Source organism: Cololabis saira, chromosome 2 (genome assembly GCF_033807715.1).
Source record: "Cololabis saira isolate AMF1-May2022 chromosome 2, fColSai1.1, whole genome shotgun sequence".
In the NCBI taxonomy this organism is placed as follows: Eukaryota; Metazoa; Chordata; class Actinopteri; order Beloniformes; family Belonidae; genus Cololabis; species Cololabis saira.
This window is the reverse complement of record NC_084588.1, coordinates 9,471,070-9,497,309: the sequence shown is the minus strand read 5'-3', so window position 1 is coordinate 9,497,309 and position 26,240 is coordinate 9,471,070. Positions and strand designations below refer to the sequence as shown.

General features: G+C 41.8%; 1 protein-coding gene across 1 annotated transcript in view; it reads right to left on the bottom strand.

The window, feature by feature from the left end:
• Window positions 1-14,400, bottom strand: part of znf507 (zinc finger protein 507) — a 39,734-nt gene extending 25,334 nt beyond the window's left edge. The window contains exons 1-4 of the mRNA XM_061737316.1: window positions 14,311-14,400; window positions 9,457-11,718; window positions 6,482-6,596; window positions 6,284-6,392 (exon numbers count right to left, since the gene is read on the bottom strand). Coding sequence (XP_061593300.1) covers window positions 6,284-6,392; window positions 6,482-6,596; window positions 9,457-11,715 — 2,483 coding nt within the window. The 5' untranslated portion in view covers window positions 11,716-11,718; window positions 14,311-14,400. The remainder of the gene's footprint in view (window positions 1-6,283; window positions 6,393-6,481; window positions 6,597-9,456; window positions 11,719-14,310) is intronic.
• Window positions 14,401-26,240: the final 11,840 nt, after the last annotated feature.

Sequence of the window (26,240 nt, the reverse complement as noted above, 5' to 3'; positions counted from 1 at the left end):
CTTGATATTTTTATTTAATAGATGGTACGGTGTCATTCGGTGACCCCCCAGCAGTTTGATTCTAAACAGCTGCTCACTCAAAGAGTCAAACTAGTGTTTACTTTGTTATAAAAATTATGGAAATGTAATTTTTGGAGTTTATTCCATTCTTGATCTTTTGAACGCCAATATTTGTATTTGCAAAAGGCTACAAGAAAAAAGTGAAGTTTGTTACAGCAACATTTGTATTTTAGTGTGTGGTGTTGTGAGACGTCACACCCTGAAACCAGTCCGACCTGGTCGGCCTCCGTCTGTTCCTCCCCCTCAGCGGCCTGAGCAGCCTCTCTTCACACCAGGGGCCTCACGGACAAAGAGTGCCTGGATTTCAAAGTGAATCCTTGCATGGAATTCTTCCGGGCGCAGAAAAGAATTCTGATGTTCAAAACTGCGTACGCCCAAATCCACGCACGTTTCATTTGAACATCACAACCAACATGAAATGGAACGGGGTTGCAGGAGCACAACACTCCTCCCTCAAGTAGATCAATTAGAATATGAGGATGAGGATAAATGAGGATAAACATCTATTAAAAACTGCTCATCTTAACAAGGAACTTGGAAAAACAAGTTAAAGAAAAGTTTTTAAAAAACATTGACCGTGAGCTGGAGACAGTCCTGTCAGAAGTTGAGCCTGGAAATATAAATTTATTTGGGGGCATTTCCTCCGATTTAGGCTGTAAAAGACACCAGAGTAACGTGCTGTAGTTGTGTTGTAGTAGTTTTATCGTTGTTCCCTTTTTTAGTCTGCGTTCCGTGAAGAGTCATGGTTTTATTATGTTCGTACAGGTTTGTGAATGTTTATATCCAGCATTAGTTTATCTTTGCACTCTGTTTTATTGTCTTTATTTTAAGAACCGACACCAAAACTACAGTTGGTGAAAAACGGCTCCTCCTTCTGTTCTGCTGTCACACATATAATAAACTAACGGATTAAGACAATGTACACGTGTATTGAGTCTTATAGTTGGTATTGTGGATATTTCCTCATATTCTGGACATCACTGCATCACCACTAAGTTTCGCGAACTGACTAACTTGATGTGTGCGTGAAAGGCTGCAACTTTCCACGCTCAAATCATTTTTGAACATCCGAACGTGAGCGTAGAAAGTGGCGTACACACGTCTTTTGTGCGCCGCACTTTTCGTACACGAGGCCCCTGGTCAGCTGGCCAGGTACTGGATCTGCCTCGTCATAGAAGAGTTAATCCCAATCTTACGCCATGCTGCATTGTCCTCTTCACATTTCTCTACCAACCCACATTCTCGTCCTCATTCTACCCTGTAGCTTCCATCCCAGATTGAGGCGCCCCCTACTGGTCTCTGGAGGCATCGCCTCCACCTCCTGCTTCTGTTTGGACTATGGCCACAATCAGAGCTTTCTATCAAACCCATCGGAGGATCACGTGAACCCTTTGATTAAAGAGAACAACCCTACAACGCTCACTGAAATAACACAGAACTTAAAAAAGGGATAGTAAAACAATAAACATAAAACATTGTTTTGAACTGAGTTTCAACAGAATTATTAAAAGAACAGATAAAAGAAACTGGCCGAGACAATTAAGTTGGCACCCCTAGAAAAAAGGCTGGCAATCAGTTGACCAGAGTGACGTGTTAATCTAAAGTGTCTGCTGTAAATTAACCACAGGGGTCTTCAATCTTCAGTCAGTCTGACTATGTAAAGGCTGAAAAGTCGTCACTCTGCTGTTAGTGTCGCGGTGTTTGCCACGCTGGACATGGACCAGATGAAGCAACAGGGAGTTTTCTGAGGAGCATGTTAAAGGTAGTGGCTCGAAAACCATCGCCTTGGTCTAATCTTCCTGTGACTTCAGTTTTATTCAGAAGTTTAGACTCCCTTAAGAAGAAAACTGATGACAAACTGAAGAGACGGATAATACGAACAGTAGCCTCGGACTCCTGAGCAACTTCCAAAGAGTTAAGGTGAACTCCAACTCCCAGGTGCATCGGGGTCAAAGCTGACATCTGCCGTTTGAGTCAAAGTGGACCACCGAGGAGCACGCCACGGTTAACGGGAAATCATCAAAAAAAAAAAAAAAAAAAGAAGCCCGACTAGAATTTGTCAAAATGTATATTTACTAGCCACAAAGTTTCTGGAGGAATGTCCTTGAACAGATGGCAGGTTTGGCAAGGGAATTGTGTTTGTAGCACATCTCAGAGGCAAGGCGATTCAGGTGCTTTACATAATGAAAACATGAAAAGTAAAGAGAAGAAAAACAGACTGAGTTACAGTGCAAAGGCATAATCAAGAAAAGTTAGACGAAAGCCAGCAGGGTTTAAGTTATTCAGCCAAAGGCAGCTGTGAACAAATGAGCTTTTAATCTGGATTTAAAGGACCTGAAGTTTGTGCCAGATCTGTGGAGCATAGAAGCTGAATGCTGCTTCTCCATGTTCGGTTCTGAATTGGGGACACGGAGCAGACCTGAACCAGAAGACCTGAGAGGTCTGGCTGGTTGCTATGGAAACAACAAGTCCCTGATGTATTTGGGTCCTAAACCACGGTGATTTATAAACTGACAGAAGTATTTTAAGGTCTATTCTCTGAGATACCAGTGTAAAGACCTCAGAACTGGAGTGATGTGGTCCAGTTGTGTGTAGTTATGGCAACATATCTTGTTATGTTCTGGCGCTGCTTTGCTGCATCTGGTACGGGCTGTTTGGAATCTGTGCAGGTACAGTGGGATCTCAAGACTCTGAAGTGAGATGTGCTGCCCGGTGTGAGAAGGCCTTGAGAGCTGAAACCTGCCGTCTGGAGAACAAACGCTTCAACCCTGAGACAACCGGAGCGTCTCGTTGATGACGATTAGACCAAAACACGCGTCTCCAGGTGCAGAAGCTACAGAAATCACTCGCTTGCAGCCATTATCTTAAAAGGTTGAGCTCAGGGGACTGATTAATCTGTCCAGGCCAGTTTTATTAGTTTATTTGTCTGTTTTTTTATGATCCTGTTGACCTACAACTCAAAAGCAATATCTAATTTTCCTTGGTTATTTTTGGGGGTTAAGTTATCTAGCATCAATTTTTGTAAGTTTCAAGTTATTTTAGTGACCGTTGTAGGTTTTTCTTCCCCTTCGTGTTTGCCTTTGTCTGTAACCTTATATAGACTGGAGCTGATGAGAGTCATTGTATGACTTAATAAATTATTTTCAGTTGGATAACTCACAGAATATCCGAGTAAACCCACCAAAATCTCCTCAGCATTAGCACTAAATCCCACATTCACTTGCAGCCAGCTCCAAAGACAATCAAACGAGGACTCTTAAACATCAGATATCTCTTCCAAACTATTCACGCCAAGCAATCTTATTAAAAACCATAAAATGGATTTATTCTGTCGTAACAGAGCTGCAGCTCCATAAAGATTAACGTCACTGTGAATGTTTGTTCTCTAAAATAACAACTCTGGAAATGCTCTGAGCCCTGGCAGACGAACTGAGCCCATCAGCCGCGGCTAATTCAAGTTCTGCATAAAATTAAAGAGTTCCTCTAAATATAAAAGCAAAAAATGATAACGACTGTTGTGAAATCCAAGACAGAAGAAAAGAAATAACCCCACATCTACCAAAGTTTTTGTTATAATGAGCGACTGCATTATTCCGGCTGATGCTCAGGATGAAAGTATCAGTAACATCCAATTCCTTATTGGACTCAATAAGCTTTTGTCAAGTGCTGACAAAGCAAACCCACTGTCACACTCAGCTGCTTTATTTTGTCTCCACTTGCAGCACTGAAACAGAGCTGATGGCTTTTCTTCAAGGCCCCTTTTCTCTATTCACTTCTTTGTAATCCAATCACTCCAGCAGGTGTCTGACAATGCTGCCGGATCACTTATTAGAAATACCTGCATCCCCGTGTGTGAACAGATTCCCAAACTTCTCCCACACAATCCAGCTGCACGACTGGCAATCCTGCAGCTCCTCTTACGCTCAGCTCAGTGCTGCAGAATACAGAATACCTGCTCACCGTAGGCAGAGTGTGCTCTCAAGCACCAGACAAATTCGGTGCAAAGTCAATGAATAAAGAAATCTGAAGAAATGTACTTGGGTCAGAAAAACCTATTTTCGTCGGTACACAGCAGGAGGTTACTAACTATTCTACCAATCCAAGATAGATCTGTCAGGAAAAAAACATAGAAAATCTGAAATCCTCTCAACTCGCCTGGCTCCTGCTAGTTTTACAAAAAACTTTATTTACATTATGTTTCCCAACCAGCCGGCCCAAGGCATAAGCGAACTAAGCTGCTGTTTAGGGCCCCGTGACCACTAGGGGGCGCCCAAGAGTTGAAAAAAAAAAAAAAAAGATAAAATTAGTTTTTTATGTGTGAGTGATGATTCATACATTATCAAAGGTATGTTATTGGACAAAAACAGAATAATTAATATTATTACATAAACAATATTATGTTAATAGACTAGAGTAGATACTGCTGGCATATTGACTAGTTTAGTTGCAGTTTATTTAAAACCAAAAATAAAGTAGAAAACGTGTTTACAGTAAATGGTTTATAAATGATCTATGCGATTAAATATATAATTAAATAATAAATAAATAAATAAATAAATAATTTATTATTTATATAAATAAATAATTAAATATTAAGTGTAAATCAACCCCAGGCCGCTCTTGTAGCTGAATTTGCTCAATTTCAGATTAAAAACCATAGATGGGTAAAAACCTGCCAGGCTGACAGTAGGATGATGGAAACAACACTGCTGCAACTGTGCAGCTCTTTGACCTTTGACCTGTTGCTTCTCTGTGTGGCCAGTAGGGGCAGTTGCTGACTTTGTAAAATATTAATTGAAAGATTTTTCTGCAAGTTTGTTAATCTGTTGTTCTGCTTCCATGTCTTAATCACTGTGGATTACAATCTAACTACAATAAAAAGTTCTTACATATAGTTTTAAAAGTGTATTTGTAATGACAGGGAAGAACATGAAATAAGTTTATAGTGGTTGTGTGAATGATCAATAATCAGTATCACATTTAGCTTAGGGCCCCATGGAGGTTTTGGGCCGGCTCTGTTTGCAACTGATGAAGTTAATGTCAAGAACCAGAGTTTCAGAACCTCCAACATGTTCGTTGAACTCAATTCCAGTTCATAAGTATTAGTTCAGTCACTGGGGCTGCGACAGTTAAAGCTGCACACGTAGTGCTGGTCGCGGTAACCCAATACCGCTAAGCCGCGGCCACAGGACACATACTGTGGTCACAGGACACGTACCGCGGTTATCACCAGTGGTCACAACAATTGAGCCCATTTCACCTGCAAACACTACAAATTTGTAAACCTATATGCATGTTTGTCACCCAGCACCCTTCATGTCCCCCGCCTGCCCCTCCTGCTGCGGTCCGCGTGGACACACGACTTAAACGTTTGTCGATCAGCCGACGGCGTCTCAAAGCCAGTCTACACCTCCTTAGTTCCTTGTTCCCCTGCATCCTCTGTGTGTGTTTCACCACAACTCCATCGTATACCCACAAGTCTCAAGATAACAGCTGATGTTGGATCAATCAGCTGATCCCTGGCGTCTTCTGTTGCCATGCAGCTAAGATGTCAATAAAATCTGAAACCTTTTATTGGCCAACAATAAAAAAAGGTTAAAAAAAAAAAAAAAGTCTTACAGTCTAACTGCTGTATTTTTTTTTTTCGCTTTTTGACTGCAGTATAGAAAAATGAAAACCGCCCAGCTCAAGTCTTTGTTAACTTTTCCAAAAGAAAAAAAAGATTAAAGACATTAAGAAGATTAAAATGCATATATATACTTTAGGTTTTACCAAACTTGGTATTAACCATTAATATATATGCAGACAAGGTAGAAAAAAAAACAAAAAAAGAAACTTGACATTTCTGAGTAAAAAGTTTAAATATGAACTTTGCATTAGTAAAAACACCACTTCCTATGTTTTTCCTTTTTTTCTTTTAGCAGCTCAGGACACATACATTGGCTTGTTTTAATCCCCCTGTTTGTAGTATTTATAAATGTATGCTTGATTAACTCGGTCTTAAAAACAATAATCCAATTGAATCCTTTTGGTATTAAATGAAAGGAAATGTGAAATCTGCGGTTTGTTTACATTATGGTGAGATGATAGTTGTTTGGGTCCCAGACAAGCAGAGTTTTGGGGGAGGGTTACTGCACATCCATCAAAAGTACCACAGTAAGATCACGACTGCCAGGATTACGTTGGTAGATGTTCATCTATAAGCCTTGGTCAAGCAACTTACCGATAAGGTTTGTCGGAGTTGTGAATCCGCCGGTGGTTCCTCACACCGACATACGTGGAGCTGGTGTAGTTGCATACGTCACATTTAAACATCTTTGGCACACTGCATTCTGGGAGAGAGAGAGAGGTCAGGACAGCTAATGGAGGACCACTCTGACACTTTTAAGTGCGAGGGGAAACCAGCGGACCAGTTGCGTACCTTCATCCACTGTTTGTTCAGGTTCCTCCACGGCGGTGGTTTCGGTGACTGCTGCCAGTGCCGTCGCGTCCCTGCCGAGGCTGTGGTGCTCCCTTTCATGGCTTTTTAACTGGCTCTGCGAGAAAAACAAACTTTGGTGTCAAAGAAACGACAATGTACGCATTCAAACGAGCTGGAGTTGATCTTCACGGTGCACGTTTGCTAAGTCATCTCACGGCCTAATACCGGCTCTGCTGCAGACGTGGCAGCAGCACTCCGGACTTCAAGTGTTACAGCTGGAAACTCTGAACCCATCTCCCACATCTACAGGTAGGAAGTTTTAATCGGATCATTTCTGCTGCAGACGATAGCAGAGAAGCTGCAGTGGTATCCTTCTGCCTTATCATCAAGCACACACACACACACACACACATTCTCTCTCTCCCACACACACACACACACACACACACACACACGCACAATCACATCCCACAGGTCAGTCAGGACTTGACGGCTTAAGGTTTAGTTACTGACAAACACAAAGATGTTGACAAGAAAGAAAACGGCTTCACCGCCTCCGGACAAATCTTCCATTTTATTTACCAGTTCCTAACGCAGAGAGAGAGAGAGAGAGAGAGAGAGAGAGAGAGAGAGAGAGAGAGAGAGAGAGAGAGAGAACTTTAACTTATTAATACTGAGCAAGTTTACTATGATTTTATTGTAATTTATTCCCCTCAGCAGGAGTCCTTGGTTTTGTTTGTGTTAAAAGGAGTTCATTTTTAATATGACACATTTAAGGGGAAAAGAAAATGCATGCATCATGCACAGGTGTGAGTGCACGTGACGCGGCTGGAGGATTTACCAAGTCATCATTTATCGTTGTCGGTATTATTTCCAAAAACAAGTACGGGTTGCAAGGTTTTCTATGACAACCGACGTCCCAGTCCCGACAGCATCACTTCCTGTCTTCATTTACTCAAATACAATTTAGTGGAATGAAAAATAGAAAAGGCTTTTTTATTATCTTAACCTCGGTCCAATCAAGTCAGCAGCATTCCAGTCCCCTTGTCTGTAAAGTTGCTTATTAAAAAAATAATGAGAACAATGACAATTAAATCTGGACTTTGTGAAGAGGGAGTGTCACGGGGTGAGCGAGTTCGTCCGAGGGGACAGCCGGTGATGTTGGGTTCATAGAAACGCACAAATACTGTCCCTATGCTCTAACCTCTAGTTAGAGTTAGTAAACCTCTAGTTAGTGTTAGTAAACCTCTAGTTAGTGTTAGTAAACCTCTAGTTAGTGTTAGTAAACCTCTAGTTAGTGTTAATAAACCTCTAGTTAGTGTTAATAAACCTCTAGTTAGTGCTAGTAAACCTCTAGTTAGTGTTAGTAAACCTCTAGTTAGTGTTAGTAAACCTCTAGTTAGTGCTAGTAAACCTCTAGTTAGTGTTAGTAAACCTCTAGTTAGTGTTAGTAAACCTCTAGTTAGTGTTAATAAACCTCTAGTTAGTGTTAATAAACCTCTAGTTAGTGCTAGTAAACCTCTACTGAGTGTTAGTAAACCTCTAGTTAGTGTTAGTAAACCTCTAGTTAGTGTTAGTAAACCTCTAGTTAGTGCTAGTAAACCTCTAGTTAGTGTTAGTAAACCTCTAGTTAGTGTTAATAAACCTCTAGTTAGTGTTAATAAACCTCTAGTTAGTGCTAGTAAACCTCTACTGAGTGTTAGTAAACCTCTAGTTAGTGTTAGTAAACCTCTAGTTAGTGTTAGTAAACCTCTAGTTAGTGTTAATAAACCTCTAGTTAGTGTTAGTAAACCTCTAGTTGGTGTTTAGTAAACCTCTAGATAGTGTTAGTAAACCTCTAGTTATAGTTAGTAAACCTCTAGTTAGTGTTAGTAAACCTCTAGTTAGTGTTAGTAAACCTCTAGTTAGTGTTAATAAACCTCTAGTTAGTGTTAATAAACCTCTAGTTGGTGTTAGTAAACCTCTAGTTAGTGTAACCTCTAGTTAGTGTTAGTAAACCTCTAGTTAGTGTTAATAAACCTCTAGTTAGTGTTAATAAACCTCTAGTTAGTGTTAATAAACCTCTAGTTATAGTTAGTAAACCTCTAGTTAGTGTTAGTAAACCTCTAGTTAGTGTTAATAAACCTCTAGTTAGTGTTAGTAAACCTCTAGTTAGTGTTAGTAAACCTCTAGTTAGTGTTAATAAACCTCTAATTAGTGTTAATAAACCTCTAGTTGGTGTTAGTAAACCTCTAGTTAGTGTAACCTCTAGTGTGTTAGAGTCAGTAGTCATAGATCAAGACTATAATACTTAGTCTCAAACATAGCTTTATTGTAGACCTACGCTGCAGGGGGACACCAACATGATCCACTGAGGGGTGCCCCTTCCCTTCTTCTCTTTCCTTTTTCACTTATTAATTATAAGTATCTGATCACCACCATTGCTCTGCATTGTATTGTATTTTAGTGTGCTTGTCTGCCCCCCTCCCCTCTTTTTCTCTTTTGTGCATGATTGCAGGCCAGAGCTTCAGGAGCTGCATGCTGTGCCTTGTATCTGTGTCTCTACTATCTCCGTTCTTCATTCTCTCTGTCTGATCTCTCTCTTCCTGCTCTGCCCAGTCTGGCCTCCGGCAGGAGGGTCCCCCCCTTATGACCCAGGTTTTTTTTTTTGCCACCGTTTGGCTTAAGGTTTTTCTACCACTAGGGGAGTTTTTACCTGCTATTGTTTATGTTATTTTTATGTAATAATTGCTCGGGGGTCATGTTCTGGTCTCTGGAAAGATCCTAGAGACAACTTCTGTTGTAAAAGACGCTATATAAAATAAAATTTAATTTAATTGAATGCTGTTTATTTATCGGCATCAACTGAATATCTGTCCGTCCTACAATAGTGAAAACCCTAAGTTCAACCACTTTAATATTCTGAAGGTTATAATGTACCGCGGATAACGGGATTAATGGATTGCATGACTATGACGGACAAGCCGCCGCCTCACCTTGTAGTGGAAGGTGTCTGGACACTGCTTGCACTGGTACATCCTGGCCTTGCAGTGGTGGATCATGTGGCTCTCCAGGTCCTTGCTGTCCTCCGCCTTGTGCTCGCAGATGGGACACTGGTACGGCGGCCGCTGCTTGTGCACCCGCAGGTGCTGCTTGATGTAGCCCTTGTTGCCGCTGCTGTAGCGGCACAGGCGGCAGCGGTACGGCCTCTCGCTGCCGGGGATGTAGTCCACCAAGCCCCCGTCGGGGGAGCCCACCAACCCCTCCATGCCGGGGAGGCCGCACATGTAGCTCTCGGCGCCGCTCCCCGCCACCACGCCGGCCACGGCGCCGTTCTGAAACTGCGCGTTATCCTGAAGCTCTTTCAAAATGTCTTCGTCCGAGGCGTTTTGGTCCGTACGCTCTCGGAGCCGCTCGATAACGGTGAGCAGCGACAGGCTGATGCCGGCTTTGGTGGAGGGGCTCTCTTCGTCTCCCTCCCCGATCCCCAGCGGTCCCAGGTCCTCCTCCTTGCAGCTGCCGCGGAGCTCCAGGTCCAGCAGCCGAGCCGAGCCCAGGTCCGGGCCCTTCTGACCCGAGCTCACCTGGTGCGTTGCCTGGCCCGTGTTAGGGCTCTCCACCTTCTGGCTGGGGGCGGGCAGCTCCGGCGTCCTCATGGGCATGGCCACCAGCACCTCCGCAGCCAGCGAGTGCAGACGCAGCGACTCCGAGTGCGTCCTCTTGCGACCGGCGGGGGGGACGTTTTCATCCCTCGGGGAGTCAGGACTTTTACCGACCGAGTGTTTACCGTCGCCTCCTAACGGCTGACTGTCGGTGCTCACTGGGGCGCAGGCGACAACCCCCGGGTTCTTCAAGCCTGCCATGCGGTCCTGCTCTTCCCCATCGGCTTCTTCCTCGTCTCTGGCCACGTCTGGGCCGAGGAGGAGAGGCTTGCTCACCATGACGGCGTCCTCGGCCGAAGGGAGCCGCTCCACTATGACGTTAATGTGGCCGGCGCTGTTGGGGCTGCTGTTGATGATCTTCTGAGCCGACGACAGCAGGCTGTCGGCGACCGAGGCGCTACTCTCCACCTCCACCTCCGCGTCCGCCTCCGTCGTCACCTGCACCTCCATCACGCCGTCCTCCGACTTCATCTCTTTGGGGTACACGGCTTCCTTGTCTTCCTCTGTTTTGATACTTTCGCTGAGGTTGGAAACCGGAATATTCAGGGCGTCCTTCTTGTGCTCGGCGGCCACGGGCATGCACAGCTGCAGTTTGAAGGCGCCGGGGAGCTTCGCGAGGCTTTTATCTTGAAGAACCACCAAATTCTCTGCGGTTGCCACGTTGCCGGCGGCGCTTGGCGCCTCTCTCCTTTTGGCCGCTCCTTCTTCGTCCTCAAAAATGGGATAGGAGCAGTCCACGAGGCCGGCATGCTTCCAGGCGTGGGTCTTGAGCATGCGCTGCTGGCTGCACACGTAGCTGCAGATAAGGCAGCGGTACAAGCCGTACTCCTCGAAGCTGTACCAGTTCTTTTTCTGCGGCCGCTCCTTGGGATTCCTGACCATCTCCGGTCCCACGGGGCAGTGATCGGCGGTGAAAACGTCTCCTCTCAGATCCAGGTGGGAGGGATTCCTCGCCACGTCGATGCCGCCGCTGTCGTCGAAGTGCAGCTTGACGTGGGCCTCCAGCTGCGCCTGGTCCGCGGAGGTGAAGTGGCACTCGGAGCACATGAGGATGAGGTCGCTGTGCTGCTCGTTGTGCTGCTTCAGGTGCTCTCTCAGCTGGGGCAGCGTCTGGGAGAGGTAGGGACACAGGCTGCACTGATAGCACGTCACCGTCCGCCTGCTGCTGGAGATGCCGGTGACGTCCGCTTCCGCGGAGCTGATGTTGTTGTTATCGTCACCTGATACAGGTGAACCGTCCGCCGGGCTGCCGTCGGCTTCAAACCCCTCGCTACAGTCGTCCTTCAGTCTCTTGGAAAGAGACTCTCCACAGCCCAACCCTTCCTCCACGCCTCCCCCCCTGGCGGAGGAGAGCAGGTGGACCCCTCGTTTCTGGGCCCCCAGGGTGCAGCGGCGATGCGGCCGCTTCTCCACTATCTTGCTGAGCTTCTCGATGACTTGGATGAGCGAGTCGTCGGCTTGTTTCTGCTGGAAGCTGTGGGGGGCGTCCCGGGCCCCGGCTGGCCGAGGCCCCGGCACCGACCCGGCCGGGGAGGGGGAGATGGCCGCGGGGGAGCGCGTGACGAGGACAGCGGCATCGCTGCTCTCATCCATGACCTGGAGGGAAGCAGACAAGGAGGAGAGTGAGTCGTAGTGCAGACGCAAGCACAAGTTGTCTCCTGATTACTAATATCTTCTTTTTAAATGCAACTGTCAATATCTTTCTTGTTCAGTCACTTATCAGATTTATCTCGATTACCTATATGACTAATTTGGGATCAATAACATTAGATATACATATTACCAGAAGTCTGGTACTAGAGCTGGGCGATTTTGGACAAAAATAAAATCCCAATTTTTTTCTCTGAAAACCCGATTTTCGATTTCAATTTCGATTTTTTTGGTAAAACTACAAAAGACAATGGAATAAATTGTTTCAAATATTTTATCTTTATTTTTAAAGAAAAATAGCAAACAAATTTCCCTATTGGGAATGAAGTGCAATTGAAAGATACTGTAAATCCTCCTTGAGTTTAGTAAAGTGACAACATTTATAATTTTCTTGACCAAACAAAGATGACTAGACGAGCTCTGTCTGTAATGCAGCCAGCTGCAAAAAAGGAAAATCGTTTTTCCGATTTTCCTTTTTTTAACATCGTCTTGATTAATAAATCCGATTTAGATTTAAAATCGATTAATCGCACAGCCCTATCTAGTACTATACAAAACTCTGAGCTGCTGATTTAAGTGATCATTTCTAGAAGAACTTTTCCCTTTACCGATTAAAATCATTTTTCGATTCCAACAATAAATAATCACACTCAGGTTTTAAGATTAAAATAGAAAAACATCAGTTACTTGAGGAGAACAGGTAAAAGACATCGTTAGAAATGGTCCCATAGGTTCCCAAGGTTTGGACAGGTTTTATTTCTCTACCTGACAAATTCAATGTTTTTTCCCCATTAAAATCTGAATATCTCTAAAATAAAAAGCAGTCAAGACCCCCTGACAGATGACTCTGTTCCAGGTCAAATGGGTCCAAGTGTTCAGCTACATTTTCAACAGGTGCTGATCATCGATCAACTCTAGTTTTGTCCATCGTTGCTCTGGATTTAGTCTGCAAACTGCAGCCTTGTGCAACCAGTGTCAGGTTTTCCAGCCTAAAATAACACAATAATACCAAGAAAATGTTAATACTAGACAGCTAGCTGAGTCCAACAGCTCATGTTTCACTGCTTTGCACCTGTAAACTTCCAGGGCAGTATTGAATATTCCCCAGGCCTTCAAAGCGACATGGAGGAAATGGATTTGTGTTTCAAAAAGCTGGTATCAGCTGGTGCGCTGATGTAAACACTCACTGATACCATATCGGAGCACCCCCCGCCAATAACGGCAGTGTGTCAGGGGAAATGATCCATCACCTTTCCTGCGGCTGGACCACGGGGAGATCGTTTCCATGGTAACTACGTGCACTTGTCGCGTGTGTGTGTGTTTGCAGGCATGCAGGAAGCAGTTTTGGTGTGCAACAAAAACAAAAACAAAGAGTGAGAAAGTTGAAAACAGCCTGTCTGTTTGTCAGACAGATGGAAATGACATGAAACAAGGCCTGCTGCTGGAGTGGAGTTGTCACCATGGCGACAGGCGGCTGTATTCCTGCTGGAAAGTCACTCTATTTTACATTTTTTTGATATTTTTATATTTTATATATTCTTTGTACATACGAGACATACCTCATTTATCTGCTTTTATTTTATTCAATTATTCTATTTGGTACTTTCAACGTCTTGCTGCTCAGTTGTTCTTGCAATTGCCCCTCGGGGATAAATAATGTTTTTCTGAATCTGGAAAGGTCATTATCTGTTCACGTTCAAGACAACGAGTCTCCAGTATTTACTAAAGGGACTAATGGATGAATTGATTTTTTTAACAGGAAAACCAAACTGACCACAGTGATAAGAGGAGCAGCCTAATCCGTGCATGATAAGGCCAGACAATACACACACACACACACACACACACACACACACACACACACACACACACACACACACACCATGTGCCTCTGTTTACAAGGCTCATGCGGTCAGACTCCTTTAATCTTCACGAATCCGACACTTTCCCTCTTCTCCTTTTCTGACCGCAGTTCTCCTTCCTCTCTCTGCCACTTCTGCTTCTGTGCATCACATCATCACACCAGAAACGCGGGATCATATTAGGGTTAGGAGCCGCAGAGACCGAGACCGGGCTGGACTGAAGCCACTAAAACCGTTCAAACTTCTGATCGCACATCTGAAGTAAGTCACTTTTCTCTTTCACATGTTCTAACCATCTCCATCATTTTAATTCCTCAGACTGGGATCCCCTCAGCCTCATCATGTGCTCTAACCCGTCCCAGAAGAGCACCTGTTATGTCAGGGTCTAAAAATATTCATCCACTTTCCCTCTCTCCCACAACATAAAGCTGAGCCCAAACACACATCCGACAGAAATGCACTGCTCGGTTAATATTAGCCCGTAAGTTAACGCCACTGTGACCCAGATAGGACTTTGAGCTGCGTGTGGTGTTTAAAGCCCGGGACTGAGCCCAGTGTTAGCCGCCTGCTATTCAAACACACGAGTCTCTGTAACACGCGAGGGAGGTTTATGTGTTTGTGCGGTCAATGAGTGACAGGGGCCGGCGTGGCCGTGCCGGCGTTAGGATGTACTCACGAACACACAGACGCTCGGGCGGTCTTTGTCCTCAACACATAAAGCTGCTGGGTTTTATTCGCTCGCCATAAAAAGTGGCCTCTCTCTGCCCCACATTGCAAAATGGCGAGGATGGAATATCAGTCACGTGACTCGGAGTTTGAGTCAGGTGACCGCCGCCGAACCGGCGATTGGCAGGCTGCTTTCAAGTGCTGCTCGGAAAAACGGCAACGTGGCGACTGACCTTGGTCCCATCATGCGTTCAGATGGCCTATTAATATAGGCGTGTCGGCCTCGCCAGCATATTTAAGTCTGATTTTCAGGTACGACGTCTTTCTTGAAGTGGGTCTGATCAACCAGACGCAAATAAACACTATACTGTACTATATTTTGTACTTTAACCGAATATGTGCACTTGATGAGCCCATGCTTGAAGTTACATTACTACAAAAAGTTTTTGGACTTGAACCTAGTCTCCATCTGTCCCTGCAGTCCAAAAACACGCATAATAGCCTACTGTACACACAGACCTACATGTGAGGTGAACTATTATCTGCCTCACTGACAATAGAGGCAGCAGATATAACTGATGTATAGATGTGTACTTTTGTTTTAAAATTTTAATGCATCGTCACATATGTGTGTACATAAGATGAACTAAGATAAGATAAGATCAGTTAAAACTGTGTTTATCAGTTGTCACAGCAGCAAAAAAAGAGAAAGGATGACAATAATAAAATAATAAAATATGTGTGTGTGTGTGTGTGTGTGTGTGTGTGTGTGTGTGTGTGTGTGTGTGTGTGTGTGTGTGTGTGTGTGTGTGTGTATCTCTCTCTCTATATATATATACATACATACATACATGCATACATATATATATGTGTGTGTGTGTGTGTGTGTGTGTGTGTGTGTGTGTGTGTGTGTGTGTGTGTGTGTGTGTGTGTGTGTGTGTGTGTGTGTGTGTGTGTGTGTGTGTGTGTGTGTGTGTGTGTGTATACATAGGTATATAATGCATGTCTAAGCAAATATACAATTCACAACAGAGCAGAAAATATTTTTATACATATATACAGGACTGTCTCAGAAAATTAGAATATTGTTCTTTATTTTCTGTAATGCAATTAGAAAAACAAAAATGTCATACATTCTGGATTCATTACAAATCAACTGAAATATTGCAAGCCTTTTATTATTTTAATATTGCTGATCATGGCTTACAGCTTAATAAAACTCGAATATCCTATGTCAAAAAATTAGAATATTCTGGGAATCTTAATATTAAACTGTAAGCCATAATCAGCTATATTAAAATAATAAAAGGCTTGCAATATTGCAGTTGATTTGTAATGAATCCAAAATGTATGACATTTTTGTTTTTTTAATTGCATTACAGAAAATAAAGAACTTTATCACAATATTCTAATTTTCTGAGACAGTCCTGTATACATGATATTTCCAAAGGCGCTATTAGCGACAAAAAATAATTTGCAATGCAAATACATGTAGTGTGGATGGCATTGGTTATTACATGTGAAGGGAGGAGATGAACCATTGGTGAACATGACGTGCATTTGTATGGGTGTTGCTGTGTACTGTTGTAAAGTCTGATAGCTGTGGGCAGGAAATACCTGCCTTATTGTTACATCTTGCACTGGGGAAACAAGACTCTTGTGCTGAAGGGGCTTCTTAATGTCATCACGGAGTGATGGATGTCAGCTTGGCCAGCATCCTTCTGTCCACCACATCCCTGACAGAGAGAGAGTTCTGGCCCTCTTGTATAAAGCAGTGGTCTTGATGGACCAGTCCAGTTTGTTACTGGTGAACGTCCAGGTACTTCAAAGAGTCCATTATCTCAATGTCCAAGCCCTGGATGTTCACCAGCAGTTACTGCTTTTGATTGACGGTCTTTAGTGCTAATTAAAACCAGAACCAGCCCATCAGCACAAACAACAACAACAACAGTCTTTCACATTAGCACCTGGAAGTGGAACCTGAGAAGAAACCTGGATTTTACCCTGCTGTGTATACTTCAACATTGACACCTTATACCTGATGGAGCTTTTGTGTGTGTGCGTGTGTGTGTGTGTGTGTGTGTGTGCGTGTGTGTGTGTGTGTGTGTGTGTGTGTGTGTGTGTGTGTGTGTGTGTGTGCGTGCGTGCGCGCGCGTGCGTGCGTGCGTGCGTGTGTGCGTGCGTGTGTGTGTGTGTTTGTTTGACTTTGACAGTTGATAGAGACGTGTCTATTGCACACTGATAGACTAACAGAAGTCTTTTTGAAGTACTATAGATCTGTGGGATCTGTGGGATGTGTGAACTCATGAATATATTAATGAGCACAGCACAAATACCCTGTAGCTGTTCTTCCAGAAGGGCGATTAGGTTATATATTGTCATTCAGTTTTTTAAACTGCAGTCAAGTCTACAATAAAAACATTCAGCACTAAAGTGTCAGCAAAATCACCTGGAGACGCTTTTGTTTTTAACTGTGAACCTTATGACTGAGCCCTAGTAACCTGTGCAGATTCCTCTGTTTGTCTTTCCATTTGATTTTGTTCATATTGGTGTTTTCTTTTAAATTGTGTGTTATTTTTGATGAAAAAGTAACATCAAAGCTCAGTCCACCAGCAGAACTCGATTCAGGGAGGGCAGAGACCTGAGAAAACAGACTGGGGAAATATGATGCGTCCTCATAGTCCTCATCAGAACTGCAGCTGCAGCATTCTGGATCAGCTGGAAGATTTTCAGAGAAACTGTGAAATGTAACTTATAAAGAAGTGTGGTGACCCAGTTGCAGCGGACTAGTTTTTCAGAATGAGTCTTAGGCTGAATGTTCCTGCACTTTTTACTAATCATTCCTGATTAACTCGGATTCAAATACCAAGCAGCTCAGAACATGAGCTTCAATTCATTCCCTATTGCTCCCTTATTAGTTATCCATCCTTCCATTATTACATAATCTATACCCACTTTTTCCTATTCGGGGTCCCAGGGGTCTGCTGGAGCCTCTCCCAGCTGTCATCAGGTGAAAGGCAGGGGCACACCCTGGATAGATTCCCTGTCCATCGCATGGTCACACATATAGACAAACAAACCACACACACTCACTCCTGTGGATGATTTAAAATCCTATATTGTCCAGACATACATGTTTTTGGGCTGTGGGAGGAGCCACACACACCTAACACAGAGAGAACACAGGGTTGGTGGGTGAGTGAAACACTGGGTTATTCAGACTAACAGCATGAAGTCTAAAATAACTGTAGTGTACACATATAAATGATAATTAATCATCATAGACAGAATAAGTTGTCTTATCATTGACTGGGATGCCAATAGACTCCTCATATATTCATGTCCGAGCAAGCTTGGAGAAGCTCACTCGCTCCATCTATCTACTTTGAACCACACTGCAAAAAGCAATGTCTGATTTTCCTTTTTACTGGATCAATTTCCATTACTATGCTGATGATACGCAGCTGTATTTGTCTATGAAGCCAGGTGTAACGGAACATTTAGTCAAACTTCAGGCACGTCTTTAGGACATTAACCCCTTTAATCCCACTGGTGACAATAGTAAAATTATGGATGTTCCATAGAAATGGACTGGATGCTTTTAAATTTCAATAAAACAGAGTTTTTGATCCTAAACTTTTTAGGAAAGGATTTGCCAGTTCTGCGCTGGCCTCCATTACAACCTAAAGAAACCTTAGATGTTTTTTTTTAACCAGGATTTGTCGTTTAAACAGCACATTCATCAGGTGTTCAAGACAGCCTTTTTTTTTACCTCCGTAATATTGCAAAGATTAGGAACATCCTCTCCCAGAGTGATGCTGACTACTAATTCACACATTTGTATCTTCTAGACTAGATTACTGTAATGTGTTCTTAGCAGGATGTCCAAGTAATTCTTTAAATATCCTCCAGCTGATCCAAAATGCAGCAGCGCGAGTGCTGACAGGAATCAGCAAGAGAGACCACGTTTCTCCAGTGTTAACCTCACTCCATTGGTCCCCGTAAAACTCAGAATCTAATTTAAAATGTTATTATTTGCATATAAAGCCTAAAACGGCTTAGCTCGGCGATAGTTGCAAGACCTGATAGCGCCGTATGTTCCTAACAGAGCTCTCCGTTCTCAGAGTGCAGGTTTACTCCTAGTTTCTAGAGTATCCAAATGTATCTACATTTGGATATTTGGAGGGCGGGCGTTCTGCTATCAGGCACCATTACTATGGAACCAACTTCCAATCTGGGTTAAGGAGGCGGACACCACCTCTACCTTTAAAACTAAACTTAAAACCTTTCTGTTTAGTAAAGCCTATGTTCAGTAAACCTCTAGTTAGTGTTAGTAAATCTCTAGTTAGTGTAACTCTAGGGTGTTAGAGTCAGTAGTCATAGCTGCAGCTATACAACAAGACTACAATAGTTTGTCTCAAACATAGCTTTGTTGTTCTCCATTGTTCTCGTAGTTTGTTACTGGGTCTGCCCCCTCCCCTCTTTTCTCTCCTGTTTATGTTTGCAGGCCAGAGCTTCAGGAGCTGCATGCTGCCCTGCAGTCCCCCCTCTGATTATCCCAGGGTTACCTGTCTGCACCTGTGTATTTAACCATCTCTGTAGTACACCAACTTACATGTATTAGTTGTGATTTAAGTATATAGAAGTCCGAGTTCTCCAGCTAACCGATAATGAGTACTAATATATTTGGACCTATTTATTATTGACAACACATTATTGTCTCTCCTCTATGTCCTGTCCCCCTCCTCTTTTCTTCCTCTACCTAGCCGGCTTTCAGGAATGTCCCCCCTTATCACCCAGGTCCTACTCAAGGTTTCTTAAGGAGATTTTCTTTGCTGCTGTTTGCCTTAAAGGTTTTTCTACCACTAGGTTAGTTTTTTACTTCCCATCGTTTCTCGTAATATTTGCTCAGGGGTCACGGTCTTGTTCTCCGGAGAGCACCTTGAGACAATTTGTATTGGAATAGACTGGCTAAATAAATAAAATTGCATTGAAGAGAATTGAATTAGTCTGTTTTTCCACTACATTTCATTGAGCATTGCAGGTTTTATTCCTTTAATAGGAAGGTACCAACAAATCTATCCACTTGTGTAACACGTAACTACAACTACTTTTATTCAGTCGTACTCAGGACACATCAGTTGGAGCCAATGCGTGGGGTGCTGAGCCCCTTGAGAAATCCATCTCAGGATCTCACAAAGAATATCAGCTCCCCAAGCAACAACTGCAAATGTCCTTCTAGCAATTTCTTGGGAGAATTGCCTTTTAGAGATAAGAACCCCACGAACCATGTAGCTGGTATTGAATAAGCCAGATTGTTGGAGCCAGTTTAGTGTTTCAGTCTCAGCAGGTTTCTTGGCATGTCTTCCTTTTTCTTTTCTCCTCACCTGTTCACTCTGTTGTTGTGGTTTTCTCTCAATGTGTCTGTGTGTGTGCATGTTCCTCCAACCGAATCTCTATATCATTTGCAAGTTTTAGGGTTAGTCAACTTTAAACTGTGGACATGTTTGCGGTGTGCTATTGGGTTCAGAACAGTCTGGCCATCATATGTCATGGACCCAGCGGATGCAGACCCTGAAATGAGCCCATGCAACCGGGAAGGGTTTAGCGCTGGAGGATGATACAGACGTGTGACTGCCTTCAATGTGGAAAGGTAGGATATTCCTTTACTTGTTGCCCATTTCGGTCTGAAGATCAGGCTCATACCTGAGATTGGGAGGAATCAACAAGCCACATTTCCTTAAAAACAACTATTCCAGATCCGGAACCCACTGAAAGCTACTGTTTACAACACCAACCTCTCTCTCCCTGATGGTGCGTTGAGTGAATAGTTTCTAGTGAGGAGGCCAACTTCTTAATTCAATTCAGTTCAAATCAGTTCAATTCAGCCCTATCTATATAGCACTAAATCATGACAAATGTCCTCTCAAGGCACTTTAACAATACAGTTTAGCTTGTTCCAAAGCAGTGCAATTAATACAAAGCCAGTAAAATAACAATAATGATTATTGCCTGTCTAAGGAAACCAATAGATTTCATCCAACAGCAAGCGACTAAGTAATCATATAAAAAAGAAAACCAGCTGCTGCATTCTACAAACAAATGAATGAATAAATGCTGAGAGCTGAGACGACACAGATTGCAACAGAGTAAGAATGATCACTCTGCAGCAAAAGCTCACTGACCCAGTCGCTGAACAAAAGAAAAATCTCCTCTTTCTACAGCCCAACTCTGAATTAAGTTTTACGTTTGAGGTTTCACCATCATAAATCCTACTCCAGGGAAACATTCCACACAGTTCATATAATACGACGTCTCTGTGACGGATCAAAATCACTTTTCATCCCCTAGACTGCTTCAAATACTGGCAAGAAAGTACAAAAGCTGAATTACCTCCAATCATCTTGGACAAACATACAGTCTGGATTGTGCCAAAAGTGATGCGTGAACTGAAAACACATTGCAAATGATAGAAACACCTATTAACAGTTATATTTTAAAGGAATTACAACTTTTAGTCACTTTAAAATAAAAAAAAAGTTATACAATCTGATTACTGAAAAACCTCAGTGTATGTATGTGACTGAAAATGTGCCAAAACAGCCAATTTGGAAGTCCATTTACAAAATTCTAATTAAAAAATACCTTATCAATCCCCAAAGGGAAATGAATTAATTGTAATAGAAAATATATAACATTCATCTAAAAACAATACACATTCCCAAAAATCATAATAGGAAAAACTATGTAGATTGTATAAACAGTGAGATATTATCAAATGGAGTTCTGGGGGGTTCAGGTTGTCACTATATTAATCCAAAGAAATAAGCGCTTTAAATTTGTAATATCTTGTCAAACTGAGACAATCTAATATTCATACTACAGTTTGCACACCTGTTGTAGCCTCCCATGTCCCTAGTGGCTAAAATACACACATTTCAAATTAGGTATGTCATTTTTGTGCAGTAATATCAAAAATGGTATTAACTCCTTCAGAACCCATTGGAAGGAATCCTTTTAATGGGTTTGGAATAGAGGTATTGCCAAGATACAATACACATCACGATACTTGAGTCACGATACGTCATTGCGATATATTGCGATATAGTTTGCTGAAAACTGTAAAAGTTATTGCGCATCTTAAAATCCGAGTTGCACGTACATCAGATTATGGATTCATTTATGGGACAAACTGAGTCAAAACAATGTAATTCAAATTATCCATGCTGTTTTATTGTAACTATAAGCGGAAGTTGCAACATATTTGCATATGTTTTTCATATTATTTGCATAACAGGAAATTAACATTAACAATATTATTTAAGTCAATGTATAAAATAAAGTCGCACTGGATTAACAACCCGTCTGAAACATGATTTATTATTTGGGGGAAGAAAAAAAATCGATATTCAAATTTTTAATATCGATATCGAATCGGCCGACAAACTATTGTGATATATTGTCATATCAATATTTTTGCCCACCCTTAGTTTGGAAGAAATTAATATTTCTAATGTCTTCATAACACTTTAGAATCTGAAAATATGCAAACATATGTGACTTTTTTTTTTTATTTATTTATTTTACCAGGATGTCTCATGAGATAAAGCCTCTTTTTCAAGGGGAGCTGGCCAAGATGCAAACCTGCAGTATACAAAACAGAATAAGAAGATGTGAAATTAGGAAAAATGTAAGTTCACAAGGGAAATTAATTTAAAGTCCAAAATGTACGTAGTAAATTTCCGTATTTGACAACAATTCTGGTAATAATACAAATATAACTATTTATTATTAGGTAATAATAACAAAAATCTGAAGACCACCACTCAAGGGTTAAACACAGATGTAAAAGACATAATTATGGGATTATTAATGTCCCTGAGGGGACCCAACAGTTAGTATACAACTGTCCCCACCACCTGATCTCTGCATGAGAACGCAGGAGTATGCTGCATGATAGTTCACGTTTCTTTACTTCTCAAACACACCTGTTGAACCCTGCTGTTATTTAGTCAAAGTCGTGTTGTTGTTTTTCTTTCCCTTCTGAGCCTCTTTTTAAATTCATTTGAATCACTTCCAACATCATCTGGTATCACCATGGGGAAAATGAAGTCAGCAGGGGAAGATGCTTTTAATATCAGCCCCTAAGCCTATTTTGCATGAAATTGCATACGCCTAATAAAATGAGTATATCTCTGCAACCGCAAGGTGTATTTGAATACTTGGTTTGTCATATTAGGTGGAACCCTTGTGAGATTTGACAGCATGTGTAAATCAAAGTATATGTGTGGTGAAGAATTAATTATGGCACACAGCAAAAATGCAAACCTTGCCTTGTCTCATTTCAGGATCAGCAACTCTTTGGAATGATGCACCAGGTGCTCGAAATCTCTATCGAATCATATTACAATATGTTGACATAATCGCTGCAAAAGCCTCCTCTACTAAAGGGAAGCAAAACTAAATTAGAGAGGTTTAGTTGAGAAAGTCCAAATGAGGGCTGGCCATCTTGCCACAGTTGGCACCATCTGTGCCATCTGCATTATCTCATGTGAAAAACTACATATTTCATTGTTATATAAGTATAATTAGTTGTGATTGGAGTTGTGTTTGGCACATTTTGAAAAGGTTTGTGCAGGCTTGTAGCCCAGTTCTGCTGCTTAACTTGTCTGATTAGTGCATTGTTTACTTCTGCTGACCAGAAGCCCCGGATCTGCGGCCGTTACTAATAAAGGTTTGCTCATATTATTTTTGTAAAAAGTATCAACATGTGCACATTTGCAAACTAACATAAGTGCCTTCTCTGCGCCGTTTTCACATCAGTCTGGTGGACACACATCACTGGCTGAGGCTAGCTTTACCTTTGGCTCCTTTGTTGATATGATGTTTCCCACTGTGAAAAGGTATTCTTTTTTCTTTCAACAGAGAATGTATAAGACAAATAGAGTCTCGGGTGAAAGAAATTGTTCCAATGTTAAGGGCTGCAGCAAAAGCCGTGTTCAGTAATAGTTAGGAGGCAGCTTCTCAATGACAACGGGACCACCCAGAAGAAACTGTCTGCCACCAAACTAAAGAATAGAGAGCTAAGGGCCCATTTCCAGAGGGCATAAGAAGTGATGGAGGAGACAGGAAAAAAAATCTGTCTTCAGCACCAGCTCCCTGCTCTCAGGGAAGACTTATTATGCAGACATAATGGCCTGAGGGAGGGAGCTCAATCAAGACCTGAGAAAAAGAGATGAAAAATGCCTGTCCCTGCAGCCGGGCCTGCGTGCCCACAAGCAGGAAAAGAAGACCGCAAGAGCCTCGGCTGATGAACCGAACGGGTTGAGTGGGATGAAGGGCTTGCAGGAGTGCTGGGAGGTTGAAGTCAGCCATGCAGAAGAGCACTTGTGTTATAAAGCTAAGCTGAACGGCAACAAGACGAAGTGGAGCAGCAGCTCGCGCCAACACCTTGACTCGGCTGATTGAGGTGGGCTCAGCTTGGAAAAGGGCCAACACGAGGGCAGAGATCTGGCTCTATAGGAGAAAGTTACACAAAGCGAGTCTTGGAGGAAACTTCCCCGGGAGTTTTCTAAAAGAGCGCAAAAGGCCACGAGTGAGCTTTTTAAAGTCTTTGAGTGTAGAGAGAGGTTACTGGCCAAACAAATATGTGGTTTCATCAGTGACACGGACAAAGAGAAGATCCAACTACCGAGGAAATAACTAAATTCAACACAATTCCTGTCCAGGTGACACTGAAAGTGAATTTGAGACGTTACAGTTTGTCTTTCCTGAAGCCAGCAGTGGCGGGACGGAGACCATGGAGTCATACAGTTTATCTAAATTAACCTCCAAGAAACATTATTATTATTTTAATTTTTTCCCCCTGAACATTAGTGTTTTAAAGTAGTGACAGTTTATTATATTTGTATTGTGTCATATGTACAGATGCTGTTTGTTTTAGAAGTTGTGGGTTTCAGTGGAGATCCTGTTGCAGCTCAACACTGCCCCCTAACGGCCATTTCAATACAAAACCTGGAACAAGGAACACAATTATTTGATTTCAGTTACAAACAAATGACCAGAGGTGGAAAAAGTACTGAAAAATTGTAATTGAGTAAAAGTATCTTTACTTTGCTTAAATTCTACTCAAAGTAAAAGTAAAAGTACTCATCTAAAAATGTACTCGAGTAAAAGTACAAAAGTACTTCATTTAAAATGTAATTTGAGTATAAGTTACTTTTAGTTATTTAATGCAAAAAAAGGACGAGTAACGAATCAAATCCAGCACAAGTTGTTTTAATCAATGATGCTCTAGGGCCTCCCATCATGCCCCGGGGCAATGACGCGAGTTTTTATATATTATGTATTAATATAATATATTAATTAATGTATATTATTACATGTATAGTATTACATATATTATTAATGTATTTATATAATATAATGACATAATATATATTAATATAAACATCTGTGGAGTGCACGGACACGGCTGTGACGTCAGCCGTGACGTCACGCCCAGAAAGAGACTTTTCTTTGACTTTTCTGGCCGTTAGAAAACTTTTTTGACGGATATAAAGTCCATGACTTAAAACTATAGAATACAAAGATTATTAATTGACGATGATTACAGCTGGAGGTGTCCTGTGAACAGTTTTAGAGGCTTCTCTTATTGCAGTCTATGGGAAAAAAAGCTTTCTGGGCCCCATGGGATTTTTTGTTGCAGTACCGCGGCTGGCCACTGGGAAAAATCTGCATGCCTGCACCGTAAATTTTGTACTCAGTAACGTGAGGGGGTTCAAATGTAGCAAAGTAAAATACGTGGGTCAAAATGTACTCGAGTAAAAGTAAAAATTACATATTTCAAAAACTACTTAGAAAATTACAAATTACTCATAAAAAGTACTCAATTACAGTAACGTGAGTAAATGTAATTCGTTACTTTCCACCCCTGCAAATGACGATATAAAAATAGAAAACGGAATGAAACGCAACTTCATTAAACTTGTATTTATTCCCACATGTCAGGGCAGTTGGTGCTGCTCAGGAGGTAAAAGAGGGGATCATGTTGAGATCTTATTAAACATAATGGGCAGAAAATCTGCACTTTGTCATCATATGCAGGCGAAAATGATTCACATATTTTAAAACAAAGGTGTTTATAGACAGATTTGAAGGGTTTTCTAAACCTCCCTCTATTTTGCACATAATTCAGGAATCTGGAGGAATTTAATAGTTAGTTAATTTAATAGACACTGTATATGTGTGATGATCCCCCACAAAATCACATGGACTATATCTGATTGGATGTTAAGACTATGCTTTGCTGCTATTTGCTTGCTAAATGAATTGCTAAATTTGCTGATTTGCTAATGGCCGGTACTTTTATAGACTGTACATTGTCTATGTAAATCTTTTTGTGATGTTCGTTAAATTTGCTGATTTGTTAAATGTTGTTACTTTTATAGACTGTATGTTGTCTATGTAATTTTTTTTGTGATGTTTGTTAGTGTATTTCTGAACAGTATTCTTATTTTTTAATCATATTATTTTATTGTTTTATTGATCGGACCCCAGGAAGAGTAGTTGATGTAAACTACATGAGCTAATGGGGATCCTAATAAAATCAAAATCAAAATAAAATAGTTAGTGAAGGTCTGAGCTGGATGGCTGTGATCTCAAGTCCCTCCATCACTCATCAATAGCTGATATTAATGAATTCATTTACTTTAGGGATTAATAAAGTCTTTTTGAATTTCAGTTGAATTCAATTGTATATAAAAACATAGGATATTCACTATTATCTACAGTACATTTTCAATTTCATGCCAAGTTTTCTTCTCTTTTCTTTTCTTTTCCAGGATATTAAGTGAAGCGTGTTTGGAAGCTAGAAAGTGAGATAGATGCGAAGACATTCATACTTATGCAGAAAGTAACTTATATAATGACTTTCTTTGA